The 26927-nt window shown below is 44.3% G+C and overlaps 1 protein-coding gene across 1 annotated transcript in view; it reads right to left on the reverse strand.

Annotated features, from left to right (window-relative positions):
• Positions 1-26927, reverse strand: part of DOCK1 (dedicator of cytokinesis 1) — a 559920-nt gene that overhangs the window by 352774 nt on the left and 180219 nt on the right. Inside the window, exons 24-26 of the mRNA XM_070363418.1 lie at positions 23916-23986; positions 20847-20953; positions 13564-13572 (exon numbers count right to left, since the gene is read on the reverse strand). Coding sequence (XP_070219519.1) covers positions 13564-13572; positions 20847-20953; positions 23916-23986 — 187 coding nt within the window. The remainder of the gene's footprint in view (positions 1-13563; positions 13573-20846; positions 20954-23915; positions 23987-26927) is intronic.

Raw genomic sequence — 26927 nt, forward strand, 5'->3', positions numbered from 1 at the left:
TTCCTACAACGTCCGGGGTGAAGGCCTGGCCCTGCAGAGAGCATCTCCCCCAAATGCCACCACCCCTTGAACTCATGACAGAAGCGCTCCAAAGCTGAGATGGGCCTCCAGCCTAGGAGAGGGCACAGGCATCAGTCTCCCCAGGACAATGCCAGTCCAAGGGACAGGCCACAAGATGACCTCATGGCAGTGAATCCAGCCTGAACATGCAGATGCCCAAAATGCGAACCACACACACACGAACTCCACAGGCATCCCAAATCCAACGTCTTACTACAAAATCCTAAAGTTCACAAGTCGCAGCAGCCTGCAGTAGCTCTGCTGACCTTAACCGCAACCAGACGTACAGTGTAGAGCTACACTCCAGCTCCCAGAAGCCACGGGGTGGGGCGGGGCCCTCGGCCAAGCCGTCTGAGTCCAGCCCTGACGCATTCACCCTCAAGGTCCAGGTGGAACATCTCCAGCTGCAGTCCCCCTTCCCTCTCACCCGAAACACATCACCAGTATGGCCACCCTCAGTAGATGAGCCCTCAGCTACCCCGGCCACTTGGTCATCCCCAGCAACACTGCCACCACCGCTCTGGAGGTAAGTCTAATTTCCAAGTAGGTGGGGAAGGAAGAGCCACGAGAAGCTGAGCAGGCAGAGACAGGTGCTGACCACAGGACCAAGGAAAGCAGGACCTCGGAGGCTGAGCAAAGCCAAGCTTGGGAGGGAGCCCACAGCAGCAGCAGGCCGGGTGGACTTGCCAGGCCAACGGGGCAGCAGGGCTGTGTCCACAAATGATCCTAGAAAATCAGAGGAACACAGCTCGAGACTCAGAGACGGCTGAAATGGCTCCTTGGGATCTGGCAACCCAGAGGCCCTGGCCGCAGTCCATGCCGTAAGGCCCCAGGTATGTGTCATGCCGGACAGACAGGGCTGGACTTCACCGTTCTACAAATAATCAAGTGTGTTGGTGTCATCTGTCAGAATCACTCCAGGGTGAGGGAAGGGATGGCCGCCCTGTCCATCTTCTGCTGGCAGAGATGCCGTCAACCATTCCTGGTTCCCGGTGCGAATGCCCACCTGCCACCCAGCCCAGAGCTCTGTGATAGCTTTGTTCATTGATTACCCAGCCTCTTTTGAGGAAAAAGGACCAAATTTTGGACACTTTGCTGCCATTTTGTCATGTTTAAAGACTTTCATCCTGTTTCTGAGAACATAAAAATCCATTTGTTATAACCCTTCATGGGTCCATAGTATCGAGAGATACTATGGAATACACACAGGATGTTTTCAACATCCACAGGATAACTGGTTCTAACCTTATCACTGCCACCCACCTCTGGCTGGTCAAGATAAAGGGGGCCATGGGGATAAGCCTACGTCACCGAGAGGATGGAACAAGACCACACGAGAAGGACTTTGGGAGGGTCCAGCACTCCTGTCCACAGGACCACCACTGGCCCCTGACCACACGCCCATTCAGGACCAGCTCACCAGGAGGGAGCGGCCACGTGCCCGGGGCTTCCGTACAGGCGCACGGACCGCACCAGGCATCTCCTGAAGTCTCCAAGGACAGAGGGTCACAGGGCAGCCACACCTTCAAAAGCATGACCCAGGCCTCCCCACGAAGAAGAGCAACGTCCCAGGTCCTGCAGTGGCTGCGAGGACCACAGCTGGAAGCAGCCCAAGCTCAACTGATCCACCTTCCTGGTGACCCGTGACTGGCAGGCCCCAGCCCTGGCCCCCGACAGACCTGGGGACAGGTGGGCTTCTGGTGCCAGGCCTCAGACTGCTGGGATCTAAGACTGGCTCTGGGAGCTGCTTGTCCCTCTGGAACAGTCTCTGTTAGAGGAGAGGTCTGGCTCTCAGCCAGGGGAGGGGCCCCGCACATGCCCTAAGATCTGAGAGTGGAAGTGTATGTTTGTGTGTGTGTGTGTGTGTGTGTGTGCCTGTAACTTCCTGCACATGTGTGGGCATGTGTGAGCAGGCATGCATGTGCTCAGGGGGAGAAGTGCTCTCTTCCCAACAAGACAGCCGCACAGGACTCCGGTCCACCATCTTAAGCATGGGTGAACCCCGTGCTCTGCTTGTTTGAGGTGGGAGCAAGGACGTGCAGCCAAGGGCCACTCTGTCCCGTCCTCAGAAGACGTCGGGACAAAGCCGTCACTGCAAGCTCCCACCTGCCTCTGGGGACTCAGTTGTACTGAACAGTGTCCAAGCCGATCCCCACAGCAGTGCTCGGGCTCAAGTGCACATGCACTTGCACATGTGTGTGTGTGCACATGTGTGTGTGCGCACACGTGCGTGTGTGCAAGTGTGTGTGCGTGTGCGTATGTGTGCATGTGTGTGTGCGTATGTGTATTGTGTGTGTGCGTGTATGTGTCTCTGTGTGTGTGTGCGCACGTGTATGTGTGTATATGTGTCTGTGTGTGTACGTGTATGTGCATGTGTGTGCGTATGTGTGCATGTGTGTGTGCGTGTGTGTGTATATGGGTATTGTGTGTGTGCGTGTGTGCGTGTGTGTATATGTGTCTGTGTGCATGTGTGCGTATATGTGTCTGTGTGTCCGCATGTGTGTGTGTGTATATGTGTCTGCATTTGTCTGTGTGTGCATGTGTGTGTGTGTGTGCATGCACACAGGAGTGTTAGTGTGGGTTCTCTGTACCTACAGGTGCAGAGGACCGCAGGAGAGGGTCTGCAGTGAGAAGCAGGTCTGCCTCCTGGTGCTGCCCAGCCACCCAGCAGCCCTCCCCACCCAAAGCAAAATGAACCTTATTTTACAAAGGACACCACTGACTCTGCATTTATGCTCCCTTCAGCTTTCTCAAGAAGTGGTGGGACCAAGTTTGCAATAACACTAAAGATTCTGAAAATTTTTCTAAGTCAAAACAAAACATTAGGAGCATAGAGGAAGGTACCCCCCACACAACCACTCATGCACCCACCCACCCACTCACACACGCACACACATACCCACCCATACACTCACACCTGCAATGAGCTGTTTTAAAGCATCAGACATATATCTGGCAGTCAAGGAAGAGGAATCCCCTGTCATATTCTGCGTGTCTCAAATCGGTGACTCCAGTAACCTTCTCCATGAACAGAACACCATTTCTTCAGCAAGATATAGTCCTACTTGGTTCAGAATGGATGTCTGAGGAAGCTGACAATCTCCCCACTCAAAGGAAAAAAAGAAAAAAAACCAACCAACCAAATACTGAAATCAAGAAAACACATTTTAAACCAACTACCCACAGATCAACACATGGAGAAAAGCTGTGACCAACACGTGACTGAAGCCTAGGAACCTGGGTCAGTCTATTTGATTTTGTTTGTTTGCTTTTTCACTAAAGTAGAGTCAAGTCCCCTATGATGAAAAGGACATCTTTTTTTGGTGTTAGTTCTAGGAGGTCTTGTAGGTTTTCGTAGAACTGTTCAACTTCAGCTTCTTTGGCATTAGTGGTTGGGCATAGACTTGGATTACTGTGATACCAAATGGTTTGCCTTGGAAACGAACAGAGATCATTCTGTCATTTTTGAGATTGCACCCAAGTACTGCATTTTGGACTCTTTTGTTGACTATGATGGCTACTCCATTTCTTCTAAGGAATTCTTGCTCACAGTAGTAGATATAATGGTCATCTGAATTAAATTCGCCCATTCAAGTTCATTTTAGTTCACTGATTCCTAAAGTGTCAATGCTCACTCTTGCTACTTCCTGTTGGACCACTTCCAATTTACCTTGATTCATGGACCTAATATTACAGGTTCCTATACAATATTGTTCTTTACAGCACCGGACTTTACTTCCATTACCAGTTTATTTATTTAACGTATAAGCAGATACATCATGTGAAATGCCAGGCTGGATGAACCACAAGCTGGAATCAAGATTGCCAGGAGAAATATCAATAACTTCAGATATGCAGATGACACCAGCCTTCTGACAGAAAGCAAAGACGAACTAAAGAGCCTCTTGATGAAGGTGAAAGAGGAGAGTGAAAAAGCTGGCTTAAAACTCAACATTCAAAAAACTAAGATCATGGCATCTGGTCCCATCAATTCATGGCAAATAAATGGAGAAATAATGGAAACAGTGACAGATTTTATTTTCTTGGGCTCCAAAATCACTGCAGATGGTGACTGCAAACATGAAATCAAAAGACGCTTGCTCCTTTGAAGAAAAGCTATGACAAATCTAGACAGTATATTAAAAAGCAGAGACACTACTTTTCCAACAAAGGTCTGTTTAGTCAAAGCTATGGTTTTTCCAGTCGTCATGTATGGATGTCAGAGTTGGACCATAAAGAAAGCTGCTAAGTCGCTTCAGTTGTGTCCAACTCTGTGTGACCCCACAGACGGCAGCCCACCAGACTCCACCATCCCTGGGATTCTCCAGGCAAGAACACTGGAGTGGGTTGCCATTTCCTTCTCCAATGCATGAAAGTGAAAAGTGAAAGGGAAGTCGCTCAGTCGTGTCCGACTCTTAGTGACCCCATGGACTGCAGCCCTCCAGGCTCCTTCGTCTATGGGATTTTCCAGGCACGAGTGCTGGAGTGGGGTGCCATCGCCTTCTCTGAAAGAAAGCTGAGCACTGAAGAACTGATGATTTTGAACTGTGGTGTTGGAGAAGATTCTTGAGAATCTGTTGGACTACAAGGAGATCAAACCAGTCAATCCTAAAGAAAATCAACCCTGAATATTCATTAGAAGGACTGATGCTGAAGCTCTAATACTTTGGCCACCTGATGCAAAGAACTGACTCCTTAGAAAAGACCCTGATGCTGGAAAGCATTGAAGGCAGGAGGAGAAGGGGACAACACAGGATGAGATGGTTGCACAGCATCACTGACTCAATGGACGTGAGTTTGAGCAAGCTCCGGGAGTTGGTAATGGACAGGGAAGCCTGGTGTGCTGCAGCCCATGGGATCACAAAGAGTTGGACACAACTGAGCTACTGAACTGAACAAGAGTTGGTTTACAATAATGTGTTAGTTTCAGGTGTACAGCAGAGTGATTCAGTATACATATATCTATAAACGTTTTCAGATTCTTTTCCATTATAGGTTATTACAAGATATTGACTATAGTTCCTTGTGTTATACAGTAGGCTCCTGCTGTTTATCTATTTTATATATTAAAGTGTGCTTCTGTTAATCATAGAAAACAAATTTATAGTTGACAAAGGGAAGGAAGAGGGGAGGGATAAATTGGGAGTTTGGGACTAACAGTCTAATCGATTTTGGAAAAGCCTTTTGGTCTGATTAAAGTTCTGTTTACCCATGCACATAAGAAAATAATAATATCTACCTGTCTCACTCTTTGCCTTGAATCTTGGGCAAGTTACTTCAACTCTTGAAGGCTTAATTGTCCTTCTCTGCAAACGGGCATGCTACTGTTAACCCTTCAGGCTTACTGTGAGAATCAAATGATATAATGTGTGTATCTGGCAAGTAGTCAGCACTCAGTCAAGCGTAGCTGTCAAAAACTGTAACGGAAATAATATTATTCTGCAAAGTCAGCTTTTCCAACAAAGTACACAGCAAAAACTCCTGCCTTAGAGTTTCTTAGTCAATAGGGTAGCCAGTGAGCCCTTGAAATACAGCCTGTTCCACTGATGAGTAGAATTTTCAACTTTAGTTACTTTCATGTAATTTTTTACATTTAACTTTTTAACTTAAATGTAAAAAATGGACACCTGATTCAGTTCTTGCAAACAACTATTTTGAACGACGGAACAGCATGTATATATGAATCTCCTTTCCTGTGGTGAATTTTATTAAATGTGAAAAATACAGATCGAGAGTCTGTGATGAAAATTCAGCATCCAAACTGAGATATGATATACATGGAAAAACCACACTGGATTTTAGAGAGGTCCTATAGAAAAAACAAAAAACAAAAAAAGAGTGTGAAACATGCCATTTGTAATATTTAGATCAAGGTTGTGTTGACATATTTCAGATGAAATATATTATTAAAATTAATTTCACCAACTGTCTTGCACTTTTTTTTTTTTTTTTACTGTGGACTGTATAAAATTATAAATTGTGTGTGTGGCTGGCATTCTCTCTCTGTTGGACAGCGCAGTCTGGGAGTGTGCTAGGAAGCAGATGTTGGAGGCCTCCTGTGCGATTTCTCATTTTAATGAACTAGTGTTCATCTCTGGAAGGAGAGTCAAGGCCACAGCTTTCTCCTGGCGGATGGTCTTCAGTCACAGATGTGACTGCAGGCCTCATCAATGCCTGTTAGTCTGTGTCAAGACACAGAGCTGACCTACAAGCGAGCCAAAGCCCGGCAGCTCAGTTGTCCTGGCTTCTCTCTGCCACTCACAGAGTGAAGGCTGACCGCCCCACCCAGACGACCAGGAAGGCGCAGGCGGCCCTGGGCTCAGACCCCTCGCAAACCAGCCATGGGGATCAGAGCCCTGCAACACACCAGCCAGCCTTCCACACCCATTTCCCCAGTGCGATCCACTTTGATTACAGACAGCAATAACGTGACATCTGCTCATTCTCAGCTGTGCAGGCTCAAGCCATGATGATTAATGCTCTGGTAATGGGCACAGAGCAAAAAATATTAATCTTTATAAAAGGTATTCAACAGGCATCATCAGCTTATAAATGTCCAAGGAGAATATCCGTCTATAACTCCATTACAGCTCTACATCAAAGCAAGACGCAAATACGAGAATGAATCTGTCTGTTTAAAACATTCATTTTATGAACACTGAATAATGTGCTTCTTAATTTTTAGTTTGGTCACATTAAACAAATGATCCATAAAGTGCGTTTAATAACCTTGAGCCTGTTACACAGAACTAAGATCCAGACGAATACTTTTAATGAGAATTAAACAGCAAGAGTCATATAAATGGGGGATGCTTTGCTATCCATCTTTTTCAGACAATCATCCGATTTTTCAACAGTCTGAGAACTCTGTGCCCACATGATTCAATTTGTTCAAATAACTCTCTCCCGCTATACAAATCTTCCAGTGCCAGAAATGCGGAACACAGAGCCAGCAATGCAAGGGATCACAGGAGCCATCTATTCATGTCCCAGCTGTACAGACGTGGGGACAAGCAGCCAGTGTAGGGACCAGGCAGCAGCTGAACTAGAATGAGACGTCTGATCCCGAAGCCAGATGACTATGTATGTAAACGTGTGTAAACATGTGTGATTCAGGTAACTTTACATGTCGAACACAGATTAAATTTTTCCAAGAACCATTTTAATTCGCTTTAACTAAACTGTGATCATTAGCAGTCCCAGCAGGGTAAATTCGCATCAAGTAACCCTAAGCATACCAGTTGCCCTTTCTGAACTTTAGATCTTGGTCATGAAATGGAGTAAATACAACTGCCCTGCTCTGTTTCTATTCCTACCAACAGGCAGTCCCTTTGTAAGTATTCTGGTCAGAGGATTCTCAGCACCACTTGGCCAAGTGCTGCAATGATCGGAAATAAGATAATCTGCCTGTCAGCTCTGAGGGACCCAATGTCACAAAACTTTAACTGAGAGAGTGGCAGAGCAATTAAAAGCATCTTGAAAACTGGAAGGGAATGGGGCAAGATACAGATTGTAGAACAAGAGAAAAAGAAGTTGGTCAAAGATATGTCTTCTGGCCGAAGCCAAAGGGCCTAGTAAAAAATGTGTCATCTTTTAAAGAAGGGAGAGGTGTAGCAGATATTTTGTATCCCACAGTTTGGAGAAGTATAATTGTAAAGAGTAACTGTTCATTAATATTATGTTGTTGTTGTCAGTCACTAAGTCATGCCTGACTCTTTGCAATCCCATGGACTGCAGCACACTAGGTTTCCCTGTCTTCCAACATCTCCCGGAGCTGCCCAAGTTCATGTCCATTGAGTTGGTGATACTATAGAACTATCTTATCCTCTGCTGCTCCCTTCTCCTTCTGCCTTAAATCTTCCCCAGCATCAGGATCTTTTCCAATGAGTCAGCTCTTCACACCAGGTAGGCAACGTATTAGAGCTTCAGCAACAATCCTTCCAATGAATACTCAGAGGTGATTTCATTTATGATTGACTGGTTTGATCTCCTTGAAGTCCAGGAGACTTTCAAGAGTCTTCTCCAGAACCGTAATTTAAAAGCATCAATTCTTCAGCAAATTCAGATTATAATAATAAATACCTTGTCAAATGAAAGAAGAATAACTGGAGAAAAATCTCAAATGAATCCCATTTAAAAGCAGATCCAAAAAAAAAAAAAGGCAGATGAAAATATTAGTAAGACTCAAGCAAAATGCCAGGGAAGACAGTGTGCAAAGTACTGGTCAGACCAGGAATTTGTTCTCTGGATAGAAATGCATCAAGGAGGTGTCTCAGGACCTTTGAGAGGAATGCTATAGGCTTGCCAGTCCTTGGGCAGAACTGTACTGTGTGGAAGATGAGGAAACAAACACAGAAAAATGGGGCTGGGGAGTTGTGTGCATTTACCCAAGTGTGTGAAGGAACCAAGAACACAGGTCTTGGCCTGTGCATCCCAGCACACACTCTTCTACTAGTTGTCCCAGTGATGAGCTATATGGTTAAAAAACAATGTCCAAACCTTACAGTCTGTCCCATCCAGCTTGAGGGAAGGACTAGCCCTCAGGGAGGAGTTTATGCAACAACAAGAAAAAAATAGCATCTCAAAAGAGAACCCAGGAGACAGCAGGCTGAGCTGAGGACCCTCCAACTGTCCCAGGCAAGTTTATGTAGGCAACACGAGGGACCATGAACTGGGAAGACTCAGAGTCCTAGCACCAGTGTGAGCATGACTCGATAAGGGACAATCAAGCCGGCCTCTTTTAAGACTGCTCCTTGTGCCAGTAATATCAAGCAACAGGGACAGAAGTTCACTCAGAGGGGAGCACAGAACAGAGAACCAATAGACCATCAATAAAGGTTAGACCAACTACACCCTGAGGAACTTGACGCCACCAATTTAATCACACAGAAAGAGAGAGACAAGGCTAGGAAAACTCCATAAGCACACGAGCACAACACGCTACATGGCTTATGTTTCATTTATGTATGTGCTTATTCATTCACATACTTGTATTTTATCTTGTTCCATATGGCATTTGAAGTGAATTCAGTGTTCAGAATGCATTACTCGTACAGTGGATGTGAATCAGCTTAAGAGTAGGTAATGGATTTGTAACAAGGAAAGTCCTTAATCAGCACCACGGTGGTGGACAGCTCCCTGCCTGAGAAGCTGCTTACCAAGTACAACTTGCCAGTTAACTCCTAGGTGGTTATCTGTAAATTAAGAAAATTACTCTTTTCCAATTAAATATTTTTAAATGGCTCTGAAGCCTCTCAGAGGACTCAAATTCGCTCACCAACAGTCCTGAGCACATGCTAGGTGCTCAACAAATTATAATGGAATTTAAATGGATATAATTAAAAAACTGAAATTGAGTTCACCCTCCCAGATTCATTAAACCACTTCTAAAAGGCTGCCCTGTTTTAACAAGTGATGTTTTCAAAACACATACAATGAAAGCTATAGAGTGACATATTGAATTAGGGATGAAAAGAAGTATACTGTGTTACAGATAAAGATTAAAATTTTCTCAGGGCATGATTTAAATGGAGAAAATTATATTTATATTCCATCATTATTTAAGAAATTAGTCTTTGGGTTTCACAGCTGGTAATGTTCATTAGAAGTCTTCAGCACAACTATCTAATTAAAGTCTCCCAGAAAGCTACACAAGTGGTGCATTAAGTAACTGCCACAGACAACACTACCAGCCCCAATTTTTCTTTCTGTGTAACATCCGTCAAGTTAACAAAGCTACGACAGAGTGCTTCTGGTTTTAAGATCCCTTTCAATGAAGAGAAATCTCTTTTGAGATTTGCTTATGGATCCAAAGCATCAAGAAGGTATATTTTTCTACAGGTCTGTATTAAACACACAGTTTCCCTTTCTATGATTTAAAGCATGACAAACTGATTAACAGGGTAATTTTTTAGAGATACAAATTTTCTATTTTGGATGGAATGACGATGAAAACAGTCTAGAAGCCTGAACCAATAATTCCTACTAGGAGTCCCACTAGGCATCTGAGTCTTTGCTCTCAGATTTTCAAAGGTTGCTGTAACTTATGTTCTCACCTCTGCTTGATAACTGAAGGACTCAATCACCTGAAAATAAGAATGAGGGAAATGACTTTTAAGCTCTCTAGGCGTACATTTTAAAGAAGCTCTTTATTGTTCAAAAATGGAAGACAAATGAGGTTTGATGAGGCTGACGAACACTGTCTAAAGGGAGCCTATTCGTTATATTGAAGGACAGAGCCACAGGAACGGCCAGAGAATGAGGGAATGACACATTTTCTATTCCTCCTCACTGCTAGATGGCAAACATCACAGAAAAAAATAAAAACAAGCAAAGGGGTCCCAGTGAATAGTAAGGTAAAACCAAAGTAATTCACTAAGAGTACTAAACCAAACTACTATTAAGACGGGAAAGAGACAATGTTGCCACTAAGTCTCTAAATCTTTATTCTCCAAAACATACTACCCTGCAAAATCAACTTATGACACAAGGTAAGTATATGTAAGTTCTAAAGGAAATACTGTTCATGGGGTTCTCAAGGCAAGAATACTGAAGTGGTTTACAGTTCTCTTCTCCAGTGGGCCATGTTGTCTCAGCAGGCCTTACAAATAGCTAAGAAATGAAGAGAAGCAAAAAGCAAAGGAGAAAAGGAAAGATATTCCCATCTGAAGGCAGAGTTTCAAAGAATGTCAGGAGAGATAAGAAAGGCTTTCTAAGGACTCAATGCAAAGAGATAGAGGAAAACAATACAATGGAAAAGACTAGAGATCTCTTCAAGAAAATTAGATATACCAAGGGAACATTTCACACAAAGTTGAAAGAGCACGATGAAGCACAGAAACGGTATGGACCTAAGAGAGTCAGAAGCCATTAAGAAGAGGTGGCAAGAATACATAGAAGAACTATACAAAAAAGATCTTCATGATCCAGATAACCATGATGGTGTGATCACTCACCTAAAGCCAGACACCCTGGAATGTGAAGTCAAGTGGGCCTTAGGAAGCATCACTATGAACAAAGCTAGTGGAGGTGAAGGAATTCCATCTGACTAATCTCAAATCCTAAAAGATGATGCTGTGAAAGTGCTGCACTCAATATGCCAATAAATTTGCAAAACTCAGCAGTGGCCACAGGACTGGAAAAGGTCACTTTCCATTCTAATCCCAAAGAAAGGCAATGCCAAAGAATGTTCAAACTACTGCACAATTGTACTCATCTCACATGATAGCAAACTAATGCTCAAAATTCTCCAAGCAAGGCTTCAACAGTATGTGAACCGAGAACTTCCAGATATTCAAGCTGGATTTAGAAAAGGCAGAGAGATCAAATTGCCAACATCCACTGGATCATAGTAAAAGCAAGAGAATTCCAGAAAAATATCCACTTCTGCTTTATTGATTACATGCCTTTGACTCTATGGACCACAATAAACTATGGAAAATTTTTAAAGAGATAGGAATACCAGACTACCTTACCTGCCTCCTGAGAAATATGTATGTAGGTCAAGTATCAACAGTTAGAACCAGACACGGAACAATAGACTGATTCCAAATTGGGGAAGGAGTACGTCAAGGCTGTACACTGTCACCCTGCTTATTTAACTTATATGTAGAGTATATCATGAGAAATGCCAGACTGGATGAAGCATTAGCTAGAATCAAGGTTGTTGGGAGAAATATCAATAACATCAGATATTCAGATAATACCACCCTTACAGCAGAAAGCAAAGAGGAACTAAAGAGCCTCTTTATGAAAGTGAAAGAGGAGAGTGAAAAAACTGGCTTAAAACTCAATATTCAAAAAACTAAGATCATGGCATCTGGTCCCATCACTTCATGGCAAATAGATGGGTGAACAATGAAAACACTGACAGACTTTACTTTCTTGGGCTCCAAAAGCACTGCAGATGGTGACTGCAGCCATGAAATCAAAAGACACTTGCTCCTTGGAAGAAAAGCTATGACAAAGCTAGACAGTATATTGAAAAGCAGCGATATTGCTTTGTTGACAAACTTCTGTCTAGTCAAAGCTATGGTTTTTCCTGTAGTCATGTATGAATGTGAGAGCTGGACCATAAAGAAAGCTGAGTGCCAAACAATGGATGCTTTTGAACTGTGTTGTTGAAGAAGGCTCTTGAGAGTCCTTTGGACTGCAAGGAGATCAAACCAGTCAATCCTAAAGGAAATCAGTCCTGAATATTCATTGGAAGGACTGATGCTGAAGCTGAAGCTCTAATACTTTGGCTATCTGATGTAAAGAAATGACATTTTGGAAAAGACTCTGATGCTGGGAAAGACTGAAGGTAGGAAGAGAAGGGGACGACAGAGGATGAGATGGTTGGATGGCATCACTGACTCAAGGAATGTGAGTCTGAGCAAGCTCCAGGAGTTGGTGATGGACAGGAAGCCTGGCGTGCTACAGTCCATGGGGTCGCAAAGAGCCAGACATGATTGAGCGACTGAACTGGACTGAACTGAACTGAAAGAAAATCTGTCAGTTACTTTTGTCACTTTCAATATGAGAATATAAAAAAACTAGATCCTGAAAGGCAAGGAGATTCAGTGTTACTGGAATGAGCTTTCCCCAGGTCTCAGGTGCAGAAGCACAGCGGAAAGGAGCCCATGTGGGTAATAGAATGTCTCCCACTTCAGCTGTTTGCAAGTATGCCCAATGTGCTTGACAAATTTAAGTCAATGCTATCTCAACTTGATTTCTTTTATTCCAGTTTTTATAACATTAATGTGAAATATTTTTGTCAGCATAAATCCCAAACCATGGTGTCCTTGTGTTTATGTTAATTTAATTACACTGCAACCTTTCATTTCTATAATAGGATGGAAGCTTTAATCTTCACAGCTTTTGTCAAATAGGTGAGCAACTATGTAATCACATGGGAACGAAGCTACAAATACACAAAGGATGACGCTTTGACCTTTCCTTCTATTTTAACTTGATTTAAAAGTCTGCTCACTCCATGCCACAGGTTATTTGGAAGAGTTACCTTTTTGTGAAGCACATAATCTATTTAACCAGCTTTCAAGTAGTCAGATCATATCTCTAGACAATGCTTGGAGCCATTCCTGCCCATTCCCTGGCTGTCCACAGAGGGCAGGATAAAGAGCCCGAGCCCTTCCTCTTAGCCGGGAACCAGGAGCGGGAACGGCCCAGGTGGGTTCCTAACATCAGCATAGGGACCAGCCCCTCCACACCTCGTCCCTCTTCTGAAACAATGCCATCTACTCTGACTACAAGGTCACATTTGAAAAGCCACCTTCCCGAAACACTGTGAAGGCTAGGATTTGCTTCAACCTATCTGGGGGAGGGTGGGGGGAGGAATGGATTGGGATTAGTTGGGATGAATTTGGGATGAGCAGAGGCAAGCTATTAGACATAGAATGGATCAACGACAAAGTCCTACTGCATGGCACAGGGAACTATATGCAATATCCTAGGAATAAACCATAATGGAAAAGAACATGAAAAAGACAGTGAAGGGCAGAGGACCCTGGCATGCTGCAGCCCGTGGGTCACAGAGTCAGACACGACTGAGCGACTGAACAGCAACAAATGTAGTGTGTGTGTGTGTGTGTGTGTGTGTGTGTGTAACTGAATCACTTGGCTGTACAGCAGTAATGAACAACACCGTAAGTCAACTATATTTAATAAAATATATTTAAAAATAAAAATATCTAGGGGAGAAGTACAGAGATAAAAAACGGGACTATGACTTATTAGCATTTGAAGCCCAGTGAGGGGTACATAGGCATTCGTTATTACACTCTTCTCATTTTCCTGTCTGTTCAAGTTTCTTTGTAATTTTAACCAAAAGCCATCTTGAACTGTCCCTTGTTGAATGTCTTCTTTCCACAAAACAGGGAAATAATAAAATCAAAAGCAAAAAGACCAAGACCTTAATTTTATACAACTGCTCACAGATGACCCTCCATATCTCAAGGCTCTCACCATCTTCCTTCTCTCCTTCTGTTCCTTCTCCTTAAAGACAGGTCCTCCCCACTCCATGATCAACCCACTCAGAGCCTAGACAGGGAGAGAAGGCCACCTTCCCCCATGCAAACACAGGACTTCCCCTCCCTTAGAGCAAGTGAACCTCTACTTCTGCATCATCAACTACGGGAAAGCCTTTGACTGTGTGGATCACAACAAACTGTGGAAATTTTTTAAAGAGATGGGAATACCAGACCACCTTAGCTGTCTCCTGAGTATGCAGGTCAAGAAGCAACAGTTAGACATGGAAAAACAGACTGGTTCAAAATTGGGAAAGGAGTATGTATATTGTCACCCTGCTTATTTAAATTCTATGCAGAGTTCATCATGTGAAATGCCAGGTTGGATGAATTGTATCCCTGGTAGCTCAGCTGGTAAGGAATCCGCCTGCAATGCAGGAGACCCCCATTTGATCCCTGGGTAAGGAAGATCCACTGGAGAAGGGATAGGCTATCCACTCTGGTATTCTTGAACTTTCCTGGTGGCTCAGCTGGTAAAGAGTCATGCTTTCTTCTCTGCAATGCTCCCCAGGGAAAGACGTGCTGGACGTGAACATTCAATAAATATGCATCATGAGCCAAGCCCTGTTTTGTTGCTACCAAATCACTACCAAATCCTTGCAACTCCATGGACTGGCACACGAGGCACCTCGGTCCTGCACTGTCTCCCAGAGTTTGCTCAAATTCATGTCCACTGAGCCAATGATGCCACCTAACCATTTCATCCTCTACCACAACCCTCTCCTTTTGCCTTAAACCTTTCCCCTCATCAGGGTCTTTTCCAAAGAGTCAGCTCTTCTCATCAGATGGTCAAAGCACTGGAGCTTCAGCTTCAGCATTAGTCCTTCCAGTGAATATTCAGGATTGATTTCCTTTAGTATTGACTTCTTTGATATCCTTGCAGTCCATGGGATTCTAAAGAGTCATCTCCAGCACCACAATTAGAAAGCAACAATTCTTTGGCTGTCAGCATCCTTTATGGTTTAACTTTCAAATCTATACATGACTACTGGGAAAACCACAGCTTTGACTTTACATAGCTTTGTTGGCAAGTGTTATCTTTGCTTTTTAATCCACTGTCTAGGTTAGTCATAGCATCCCTTCCAAGGAGCAAGGGTCTTTTAATTTTACGGCTGCAGTTACCATCCACAGTGATTTTGGAGCCCAAGGAAATAAAATCTGCCAATGCTTCCACTTTCTGCCTTTCTATCTGCCATGAAGTGATGGGACCAGGTACCATGATCTTAGTTTTTTCAATGTTGAGTTTCTAGCCACCTTTTTCACTTTCCTCTTTCACCTTCATCAAGAGACTCTTTAGTTCCTCTTCACTTTCTGCCATTAGGGTGGTGTCATCTGCATGTCTGAGGTTGTTGATATTTCTCTTAGTAATCTTGATTCCAGCCTGTGATTCATGTGAAAGTCACTCAGTCATGTCCAACTCTTTGCAACCCCATGGACTATACAGTCCATGGAATTCTCCAGGCCAGAATACTGGAGTGGGTAGCCGTTCCCTTCTCCAGGGGATCTTCCAGACCCAAGGATCGAACCCAGGTCTCCTGCATTGCAGGCTGACTCTTTACCAGCTGAGCCACCAGGGAAGTTCAAGAATACCAGAGTGGATAGCCTATCCCTTCTCCAGTGGATCTTCCTGACCCAAGGATTTAATGGGGGTCTCCTGCATTGCAAGCTGATTCCTTATCAGCTGAGCCACCAGGGAAGCAATTCATCCAACCTGGCATTTCGCATGACGAACTCTGCATAGAATTTAAATAAGCAGACAATATACATACTCCTTTCCCAATTTTGAACCAGTCCGTTTTTCCATGTCTGTTTCTAATTGTTGCTTCTTGACCTGCATACTCAAGAGACAGCTAAGGTGGTCTGGTATTCCCATCTTTTTAAAAAATTTCCACAGTTTGTTGTGATCCACACAGTCAAAGGCTTTCCCGTAGTCAATGATGCAGAAGTAGAGGTTTTTCTGGAATTCTCTTGTTTTCTCTATGATCCAACAAATGTTGGCAATTTGCTCTTTGGTTCCTCTGTTTTTATTAAACCCAGCTTGAACATGTGGAAGTTCTCAGTTCATATTTGAACTGGCTTGAAGGCCTTGTTCTAGGCAGTAGCAATAGAAAAATAACAGGGCCATGCTCAAAGCCCTCTCATTTTAAGGAAGGACCACAAAAAACAAGCCAAGAAGGAAAACTGGACAGTGAGCACACAGTGTGGAGAGTGGCAAGAGGGGCCATGGGGCAGCATGTCTGGGGTATGCTCTGCACGGTGATCTGAGTGCCTCTCGGGGGAAGCTCCCTATTTAATCCCTTTCAGTATTTGATCTGAATCTATCTTCTTTCACCAATTTTCTTTCATCACATATTTGACATGATAATACCTTCCTCAACGAGGACAAGTTCTCATCTGCTATTTTTCTATGAAATCTTCAACAAAAATGAAGACACGGGCCTAACATTTATTGAACGTGCATTAAATGCTGAGTGCAGATCTCAGTATCACACATGTATCAATCTGCAGGTAATGTAATCTTGGCAAGAAGAAAAGGGCAGCTGGAGAAACTGAAGCCTGGAGGGTAACTTAGCGGAGGTCACTGAGTTAGCAGGTCACAGAGGCAGGATGTGAATGCAGGCAATCTGATCACAAAGTCCACACACGCTCGCAATCCTCTTACAGGCTGCCTGCCCTCATTACAGAAAGGAGCTCAGAAACATGTAGTTCTTTAATAATGAGGAAGCAAAATCACTACCCTGGTGGCTCGGGCAGTAAAGAATCTGCCTGCAATGTGTGAGACCCAGGTTCGATCCCTGGGTTGGGAAAATCCCCTGGAGAAGGGAATGGCAGGTCACTCCAGTATTCTTGTCTGGAGAATCCCATGGACAGAGGCGCTTGGCGGGCTACAGATCATGGGGTCACAAAAGAGTCAGATACGACTGAGTGACTAACACACACAAAATCATTTATAGAAGAAATGATGCAAGCGCCAGTCATTCATTTCCTTTTGTAAACAAAGCAAAGGGAGACAGGCAGAACACAGAGAAAAGGCTGATGTGGCCGACAGCCAACCCTGAGCTCTGAGTTCTCCGGAGGCCTCCGGAGGGGCTGAGACACTGATGCCATCAGCCATCTACTACAGCCCACACGCAGGATGGCCAGGTCCACGCCCCAGCTTCTGAATAGCCTTCTTATACTGGGGGGAGATTTCTACATTACAAGCTCTGTTTCCCGAATACAGACGCCAGAACTCAAATCCACAGCCACGCTTGCATCTACAATGCAGAATACATCCTCCGTTCTGCCAAGGAGGTATAGTCTTGTAGGGATGGCAACTGTTAAGGAGCAGTGGGAAGGACAGCTCTGTAAAGAACTCCAGTTTCCTTCGGATCAGGGTAGAGGATACGGAAGTAACAGGAGCTATGAGGACCTGACTCAGAAGGAGCACTGCAACTCGTATAGCTGTGAACAGATGGCAGCGACAGTGCCCGTAATCTCCAGACTGGTTCGGGCCAAACACAACTGTCTTTGCCAAAAGACACCTTTCCTGCTGTAGCCTAACAAACTCAGCTGGATCCTCTGATTCCAGGTCCTTGAAGGGGACAGAAGAGGAGCAGGCTGAGCTAACCTGCACCCTGTAAGCCTTGGCCAGCTGGGACCCACACCTGGCAAGGGAAGGCTTTCCTGCAGAGGGGCAATGCCACTCTCAGAATTCACTGCCAGCCTCACTGCACCCATATCAGCTTGCTATTCCCATCAAAGTGAGACTGGAATATCTTTGATATTGGAGGGAGATGGAAAGAAGCGTTTTGGAGCAAAGCCACAGAGTCTCTGCTATGAGAGAACCAACACGCATGCTGATGAGCAAAGACTCACCCCCGGAGCCCAACAGGGGAGCCAGAGGAGCCAGACAGGGAGCCCTCCAACCACACCCCCCGAGAACGCAGACCATCCAGCGCAGTCCGCAGCTTGCGCTGCCAAATCTGGCCAGAACGCATTCTAAAGATCTAGACACAAAGGGAGCTAGTTTGAGTGATTCCACTTGGATCAGGAAAGAGGACATGGACAACTACATTTTTTACAAGTTAACAAGAAACGGAACAAGGGAAGACACTCACAGCCATCATATCTCATCAGAAAATGGTTTGCCTTTAAATATTTATACCAAATGTGGCACAGAAGATTTTGCACAAGTAATGACATTGTAAGAACAGACCAACTGGAAGATTTCCAGTGCTATATCTTTCCTGACAAGGAGGTAAGATGGCTCTTGGTAACTCCGAAGATGCAGGGAGCCTGAGGTGAGAAAAATCAAGGTTGTCTTTGCTGTCTTTACCCAGAAAGATTGTGAAAACTCACAGCCTATACACGGGCCCATTTTCACATCAGACAGCACATTCTGAAATGCTTCCAGGCAGCCGGAGAGCGTCTGGAAGTACATTTGGGGAGCCAGTTATGGCTCAGAGACCATCTAATAATGGGACAGTTCTGGAGCTTCTTGTAAGACATGAAGCTTCAGGCTACTTTTGGCTCATTCATCACTGCCCATAATAATTCTGGATTCATTTATTTCCTGAGATCTCATTGACTAGCTCGGGTACATCTGGCTATTGAGATTCAATTCCAACCTTTGTAATATCTAGAAAGATACTAAGTTGATCATTCTAAAATATGATATATCCTGGTAATTCCCTGTCAAACAAAGCTAAATATTTATTTTTATGCTCCATGTTTCTAAAACAAGGCTTAAGGCAGTCTAAGATTTAAAAAAAAAAAAAGACTTATAAAACAAGAATGAGAACAGAAATCGAGAACAGTAAAGAGAGCAACTGCCAAACACACAGACTGACATAATCCTCAAAAGCAAATCCTACGTTTGCCTTCGCGCGATCTACTAGCTAAAAAACATGTGTAAGTTTCCACAGAAGAAAGCACTTCCCTGAAATACATTCTTAAAAGAAGATCTATTTTAGTATGTTTAACTGAACTGTTTACGCCTTAGGTCGTTACTCAAAAGGACCTCATTCATTTGGCATGTGGGACAAGAGTGTTCAACAGAGATTTTGAAATAGTCATCATTTGTCTGCAAGAAGGTCTTCCCTATAAAAACACTCAGTAAAAGCCAAGTGCGAAAAGAAGTGAAGTCACTCAGTCATGTCCGACTCTTTGCAACCCCATGGACAGAGGAGCCTACCAGGATTTTCCAGGCAAGAGTACTGGAGTGGAGGCCATTTCCTTCTCCAGGAAATTTTCTCGACCCAGGGATCGAACCCAGGTCTCCCGCATTGCAGGCAGACGCTTTACCATCTGAGCCACCAGGGAAGCCAAGTACAATTAATCCTTAATAATTGTTACTTTTTGACAATCGTTAACTCAGAAAAGTTGATGGTAATAGTGGTAGAGGTGTGTGTGTGTTTGTGTCTTCGGGTTGGATGGCTGGAAGAAGAGATATTAATAATCTGTCTAATAAGGTCCAGATATAAAATTTTCAGGGGATTTTTACCTGCTGTGGCATCAAGTCTAGTTTATATGGAAAGAAACACTGAGGCCGCGTCTTCACAAATCACCTCTACCACACGCCCCGCGCCAAGGGCCACAAAGAGTCCCCAAGCTTTAGTAACACCTGAAGAACGAGCAATTCAATACCCAGCCCTCCAAGGACAGCTTGAAACATGGACAGTCGGATTACCGGTTTAAGGAGCTGTGTGAGCTCTGAGTCGCAAGCAGTGGTAGCAGAGTTGACTTTCTTTTATGCAAGTGACAAACAGAGAACGATGTTTTGAAGGGCTGCAGAAAGCCACTCACTTCTTGGTTTCATGTGCTTTCTCCAGAAAAACACTCCCACTCTGATGAAGTCTTAACATTTCCTCTTAACATAAGCCTTAGCTATAAGTATAGACTACAGGGAACTGTATAAAGTTAAATCAAGAAATAAGATTAAAAACATAGGTTCCAGTGGTCCAGATGGAACAGACGATTAACCAGACACACTGAGTCCTCCACAGGAAACTGAGCTGCTCCATCTCTGGAACAATACCACACATGAGGACAGAAGAAAATGAAAGGAAAAGCCAAACAGCAGGACAGAAATGGAGCAGAAAAAATGTATGCCGTTCCATCAGAAAGTCACTCAACAGTCTTCCCGTCTCCCTCCAATAAATGAGGAAGACCGTGGGATTATGCAAAGGTCTTAAGCTTTCAATAAAACTTCTTGACAAGTGTAAAATATTAATTCAATCTGTCCAAACAGAAAGAAAGTGATTAATAGAAAAGGGTAGGGAGATAACATGTGGAAATATAAAGTGTCCTCAGGATAAATGAGTTGAGGAGTCATTCAAATTCTTTCTCCTTTGCGTTGGGTTTGAGGAAGCCCTGTCACAAAATGCTAAGTTCAGGCTAAGACAGAACCATTACTTCGAGGTTAAAAGAAAATTTGAAACTTTTCATTGCAATCATCTCAATGGAAGTCAGTGATTGCCTCCCCAGGATAGATAATCACACATCTTAGAGGCTACAATGTATGCTGATTATCCGAGGGCCTTGGTATACACCTAAATTCCAAACTACGAGGATTGGCCTTCATTTCTCAATGATCTATTACCTACAGTAGATGTCAGTTACCACTCTCTGGCAAGGGCTAAATCTTCCTTTCTTGTAACGGAGCTGTTTTAATTGGGGGCAACTTCCCCACTCCTTTTGACAAAGAGAGAATTCAGAAGGGTCAAGGTCTTCAGACAATGATTAATGTGACAATTTAGTGATTCTCAGGGTTTCACTCACCATGCTGTGTGAAGAGGTCACTGTGAATTATTTCAATCAAGCAATACAGCTTCTGAATGGTCAGCAAACCCACGGGAACATTTAGGATGAAATCAGTAAACATTTTGCTGTAAAAGGAAAAAGCCAAGGGAGAGAGTTGAAGGATATACTACAAAATGACCCAACAGAATACAAGACCGTACTGAGACGTGAGCTCACTGAATGGTCACTGAATGCCACCAGAAAGCTGAATGAGGCCCATTAATATGGACCAAAATCTCACCCAAAAGAATGATGCTTTATGATGTTATTTTTCATTTCACACCCACTAAAATGGCCATAATTCAAAAGAGCACCAATACCAAGTGTTGGCTAGGAGGTGAAGGAGCCGGTACCCTCATACCATGCTGCTGGGAATGCAGCACGGTGCAGCCACTTGGGAATTCTGTCTGGCGGTTCCTGAACATGTTACCATAGTTACCATCAGACCCAGCACTTCCACCTCTAGGTGCACACACAGAAGAAATGAAAATATATTTCCACACAGAGCCCTGTGCATGAATCAAAGAAACATTACCCATTACACATGAAAAATAGAAAAACCCAGAGGTCCATCAACTGATGAATGCAGAAGCACTTCACCCATTAAAAAAATGAATCTCTGACATTCACAGACCTTGAACACATTACACTAAGTGAAAGAAGCCTGCTACAAAAGGCCATGTATTGTGTGACTTTATTTATATGAAGGCTTCCCTGGTAGCTCAGAGGTTAAAGCGTCTGCCTGCGATGTGGGAGACCCGGGTTCGATCCCTGGGTTGGGAAGATCCCCTGGAGAAGGAAATGGCAACCCACTCCAGTATTCTTGCCTGGAGAATCCCATGGACTGAGGAGCCGGGTAGGCTACAGTCCACGGGGTCGCAAAGAGTCGGACACGACTGATGACTTCACTTCACTTATTTATATGAAATGCCCAGAAAAGGCAAACCTATGCAGACAGCAAGATTAGCATTGCCGAGCACTGGAGTGGAAGTGGGCAGCGACTCTTCACGGGCACGAGGAATCTTACTGGGGTGATGAAACTGTTCTGACGCAAGATTATGGTAATGGTGTAGAAGTCTCCTTCGGGATGTGGGAAAACAAGATGTCTTCAGCACAGGAAGTCTATCGTAAGCTACAAAATGTAATGCGGAATTCATTTGGAGGTGTATGTGGGTGTGTGTGTGTTTGTGGGTGTGTGTGTGTGTTTGTGTGTGTGCGTGCACGTGCATGCACAAAAGATAACCGGAAGGATCCAGATCATCATGGAATCATTATAACTCTAAGCTATTCTCCTCTGTGATTTCTTCTGTATCATCACAACATGACTCAGTCTTCCAAAGAAGGAAAAACACATCCATGATTTTCAAAGTCATTGAAGAGGAACCCACGCAGGCAGAAAGAGTCAAGGGCCCAAGAGCAGATGGCACTGGTCCTGGGGAAGGCGGGGGGCGGTGGTCTTCAGGCACAAGGCACACGCACCAGCTGTGAACATCGAAGTCACCCCTGTAATGAGCGGAGGCCTGGCCCGTGAGCCCCAGGAAGGCAGCCCAGAGTGAGGCCATGACCCACCCAACCTCAGCTCCTTGTTCATCCCGTTTTCTCCATATCTGAGGTTCTCAAACAGGAGCATTCATTGGAAGCACCTGGAGGGATCTTTGAAACCAAATGGCTGGACCCCACCACAATTTCTAATTCAGAAGATCTGGGAAAGAGCCTGACATTCAGGAAGTCCCCGGACCTGCTGGGGCTGCTGTTGGCCTGGACCACTGTCTGAGAGCCGGGTGTGCAGAGACCCAAGTGGGCAGACACGGTGCCCAAGGGCCCGTTTGTTCCTCCTTTTCTCATCGAGTGCCTGTTAAGCTAGAACTGGCACTGTCGGTGTCCGGGGGCCGCAAACAAATGTGTCCACGCGGGACACTAAATCCTTGGGCACATCAGACACGAGATGACTCATGAGGCGAGCAGCTCCCCAGGAGCCCCTCGCCCCTCACTCCCAGGGCAGGAGTGACCTACGGTGGACATAAAGTGCAGGAAGGATGACCGCTTTTCATTCCGTTTAACCACCCAGGGGACACATGGCCCTTTACCAATATTTAGGTGGGCTTTGCTGGCTAGTCAAATGGTGCCATCACCTGGGGATAAGTTTACTGTATCAAATGTTAAATCAAGTCGCCAGTCCAGGTTCGATGCATGAGACAGGGCGCTCAGGGCCAGTGCACTGGAATGACCCTGAGGGATGGGATGGGGTGGGAGGTGGGTTCAGGATGGGGGACACATGTATTCCCATGGCTGATTCATGTCAATGTATGGCAAAAACCACTACAATATTGTAAAGTCATGAGCCTCCAATTAAAATAAATCAATTAATCTTAAGAAAATCCAATCAAGGATCAGACGAGGACTGTGCTGTGATGTCTGGGGTCACAGAGGCCATGGACCCACTTGCTCACGACACCTCTTTTCCAAATGCAGTGACGTCTGCATGGTATACACCCGAGACTGGGCTTAGACAGCGATGGCAGCAATACTGAAAGCTGAAAGGAAGGACTCCATCGCCAGCGTGACTCCGAGGTCTGACAGCCAATGTCCACCTTGCCTGGAGTTTGGTTTGGTTTGGTTTTGGTTTTACTATAACCTGAACTGACAACCTCTGGCTCCTCTGTCTGAGGTTCACTGCTCTTGGTCAGGAACCCCCGGGAGAGAAGCTGTGTGGAGGAGGTGAGACGTGAACATTAAAGTTCCTGTGTCAAAACGTTTAGGTTCTGAAAACAAAACCCAAACCCAAGAACCACATATTGAATTTTCAACTCTAAAGGATGCAAAATGCCAAATTTGTATTATTTAATGCATGAAGCTAAAATTAATCTTCTAAAGAAACTATTGTGACTGTTGATAAATGATTCCTCTTTCACATAATGAGCTAGAACATGTTCCAGAAGGATCCAGGGCACAGACCTTCATGGACATGAACCAGAACCCTGGGCATCCCATGAACTAAAGGAGTCCAAGCATGGTATGGGGGAAGCCTTCGCCCTGGGTGCTCCTTACCTGAGCTCTTTGGGATCAAATACCAATTTCACATCGTTGACAATAGTTGGCAAGTATTTCAGCGCTGCCCCCTGCAAACCAAGAACAGAGAAGAAGGCTGGGCATCATGCAGTTTGGCAAATGTGAATACAAAATTGCAATCACTATGAAGAACCAGAGGCAGATCAAGAAGGCAACACTTTCCAGATGATGGTTAAACACAACAGAAATAGAGGGGGTAATAAAAAGCCTCTGATCCACAGAACAATGGAGATTTATTACATGGTTATCCTGACACATAATAATAACAACAGCATTAGCTAAAGCCAATATTCTCCGCTTGCTCACTGAATGCCTGAGAAGTGAAAGTTGAAAGTTAGTCGCTCAGTTGTGTCCGACTTTTTGCGACCCCCATGGACTGCAGCCGGTCAGGCTCCTCTGTCCACAGAATTCTCCAAGCAAGAGTACTGGAGTGGGTTGCCAATGAATGCCTATACTGCGCTAATAAGCTTTTATGTGATTTTCTCCTTAACTCTAAGGAAGTTATAGCAAAAGAATACCTGTGCCCTCAAGCCATCAGATGCACTGCAGCCTCACACTGTCAACAATTACAGTGACTGCCTTTGTTCCATTCCAAAAATGACTGCCTGTATATCTAGGTCTCTTGGAATCATTTTCTTCTTTAGTACCTTTATTTCCCATATTTATATTCCATATCTTCTAGGAAACCCTACTTTCAAAAAATAAATTGATGGTAATAACGATAGATTCTAATACATGCCCTGCACTATGCTGCTGCTGCTGCTTTAGCCATTAAGTCGTATCTGCCTCTATGCAACTGCATGGACTGCAGCCCGCCGGGTTCTTCTGTCCGTGGGATTTTCTAGGCAGATTGCCATTTCCTCCTCCAGGGGATCTTCTTGGCCCAGGGATTGAACCCATCTCTTCTGCGTTGGCAGGTGGATTCTTTACCACTGAGCCCCCACCTGGGAAGCCCCTGCACTGTGCTAAATCCTTATATAGTTTATCTTTAATTTCAACATAAATCCTACAGGGAGTTAGCTGTGTTGGAAGGCAAGGTAACTGACAATGGGGATGGTAATGACTTTGCCCCTGATCTCGCAGTTAGTACTGAGCTGAGCTAGAATTAAAATTTAGTTCTGTGGGGGGGCGAGGGGGGAATATATGGTGGGAAGCCAGAGCCTCAGTGCCCATCATTTATAGCTGGTTGGGGAAAAGTCCTGGAATTTTAGAGTCCTGACCCTGGCTGGGATTGCCCCCCACCCCTGCCTGTCACTCTAAAGGACTCCTTCTATCAGGCTGGGCACCCCCTTCCTGAACGAAATGGAGGGAAACTATTTTCATCCAAATACCTCCAGGGGCTGCAATAAAGCTCAGAATCTAATTGAAAAGAGCACTGGATGAACAGATAGTGCCACACCTATTACCAAAAACAGTTGTCAGCATTGTTTTCCAAAAGCAAGTAGGCACAAACCCATTTTTAAAAGAATACCCTGAGTATATATGGTCGACTAGTTTGCAGCAAAGGGACAAAGGCGCCCCCTCCTCCAGCACCAAATGAAATTCCTTCCACACCTCACTCCCTATATAAAAACTCACATTAAATGGAACTTAGACCCATAGATCTTCTATTCTAAAAACTATAACATGGAAGAAGATACTTGTGAATTTGGGCTAAGCAAAGATTTCTTTCGCATGACAAAAGCATAGTCCATAAAAGAAAAAAAAATTAATCAATTGTATGTCATCAAAATAAAGAATTTCTGCTCTTCAAAAGAACTTCTGCTGAGATAACAACAGATGAACCACACACTAGGAGAAAATAACTGCAAATCACACATATGATAAAGATTTATATCCACCATATACAAAGAATTCTTAAAACTCAATAATAAGAAAGCAATCTTCCACCCAAAATAGGCTAATGATTTTTTGAAGAGGCGCTGTTTACAAAGAAGATCCGTGGGTGACAAATAGGTACATGACAAGCTGGCCACCAAGGAAATGCAAATTAAAACCACAAAGAGATCCCACTAACATCTACTAGAATCGCTAAGCCAAAATAAAATAAAACTAAAAATCTGACCATACCATGTGCTTTCTGCAGATGCTACAGGTCTGAAAGCAAACTGGATCTGCAAGTTTGAGAAAGCACTCCCCACGCAGCCCAGCAATCACACTCCTGAGAGGGGCCCCACGGAAATGCAAACTCAGGCTCACACAAAACCTTGTGTCTGAATGTGTACTGCTGCTGCTGTGAAGTCTCTTCAGTCGTGTCTGACTCTGTGCATCGACGGCCTGAATGTGTACAGTTACTTGAAATTGTCAAAAACTAGAAACAACCCAAATGTTTTCAAGAGGTGAGTCCCTACAATGGAATACTACTCAGTCATGAAAAATACCAGGATGCTTTATATCTGACACGGATGAAACTCAAGTGCATTCTGAGATGGAAGACAAGCTTAAAGCTTCAAACTGATTCCATTTTTAGAACATTCAAGAAAAGGCACAACTAGAGGGAGGGAGCACACCTCAGGGGCTTCCCGGGGATGGAGTCTGGGGAGAGCTTATCCCTAGTGAAGGACTGAAGAAGGCAGGGGGTGGGCAGAACTCTCCTGTATGACCATGTACAAACTATACCTTACATGTTTAAATGAATAAAAATATATTAACTGGAGGGACAGCCATGGAAAATGCCTGAGAGATTCTTGGACCTTTTAACACTGGTGTCCAAGAGTTAAGCGGTCAGATTCAAATAACTTCAAAGATGAGTTCAGGTTTCCTCTGGTATCACCTGTGAATTTTCTGTAATTGCCAGACACTTCTCTAGGAGCTTGCCTCTCCTGGCAATAAGCCCTCAGCACGGCCAAACGAGAGAGGTCTTCCACCAATGCCTTTCACAGATGAGAAAGTGAAGCCGTTTGCCAGATTGTGGAGCCAGTCTATCCACCTCCAGGGTAAGAGTGAAACCACCCCACAAAAGCTTCCATGCTCCACAGTCAAGATGCTCAA

Source organism: Bos mutus, chromosome 26 (genome assembly GCF_027580195.1).
Source record: "Bos mutus isolate GX-2022 chromosome 26, NWIPB_WYAK_1.1, whole genome shotgun sequence".
NCBI classification, from domain to species: Eukaryota; Metazoa; Chordata; class Mammalia; order Artiodactyla; family Bovidae; genus Bos; species Bos mutus.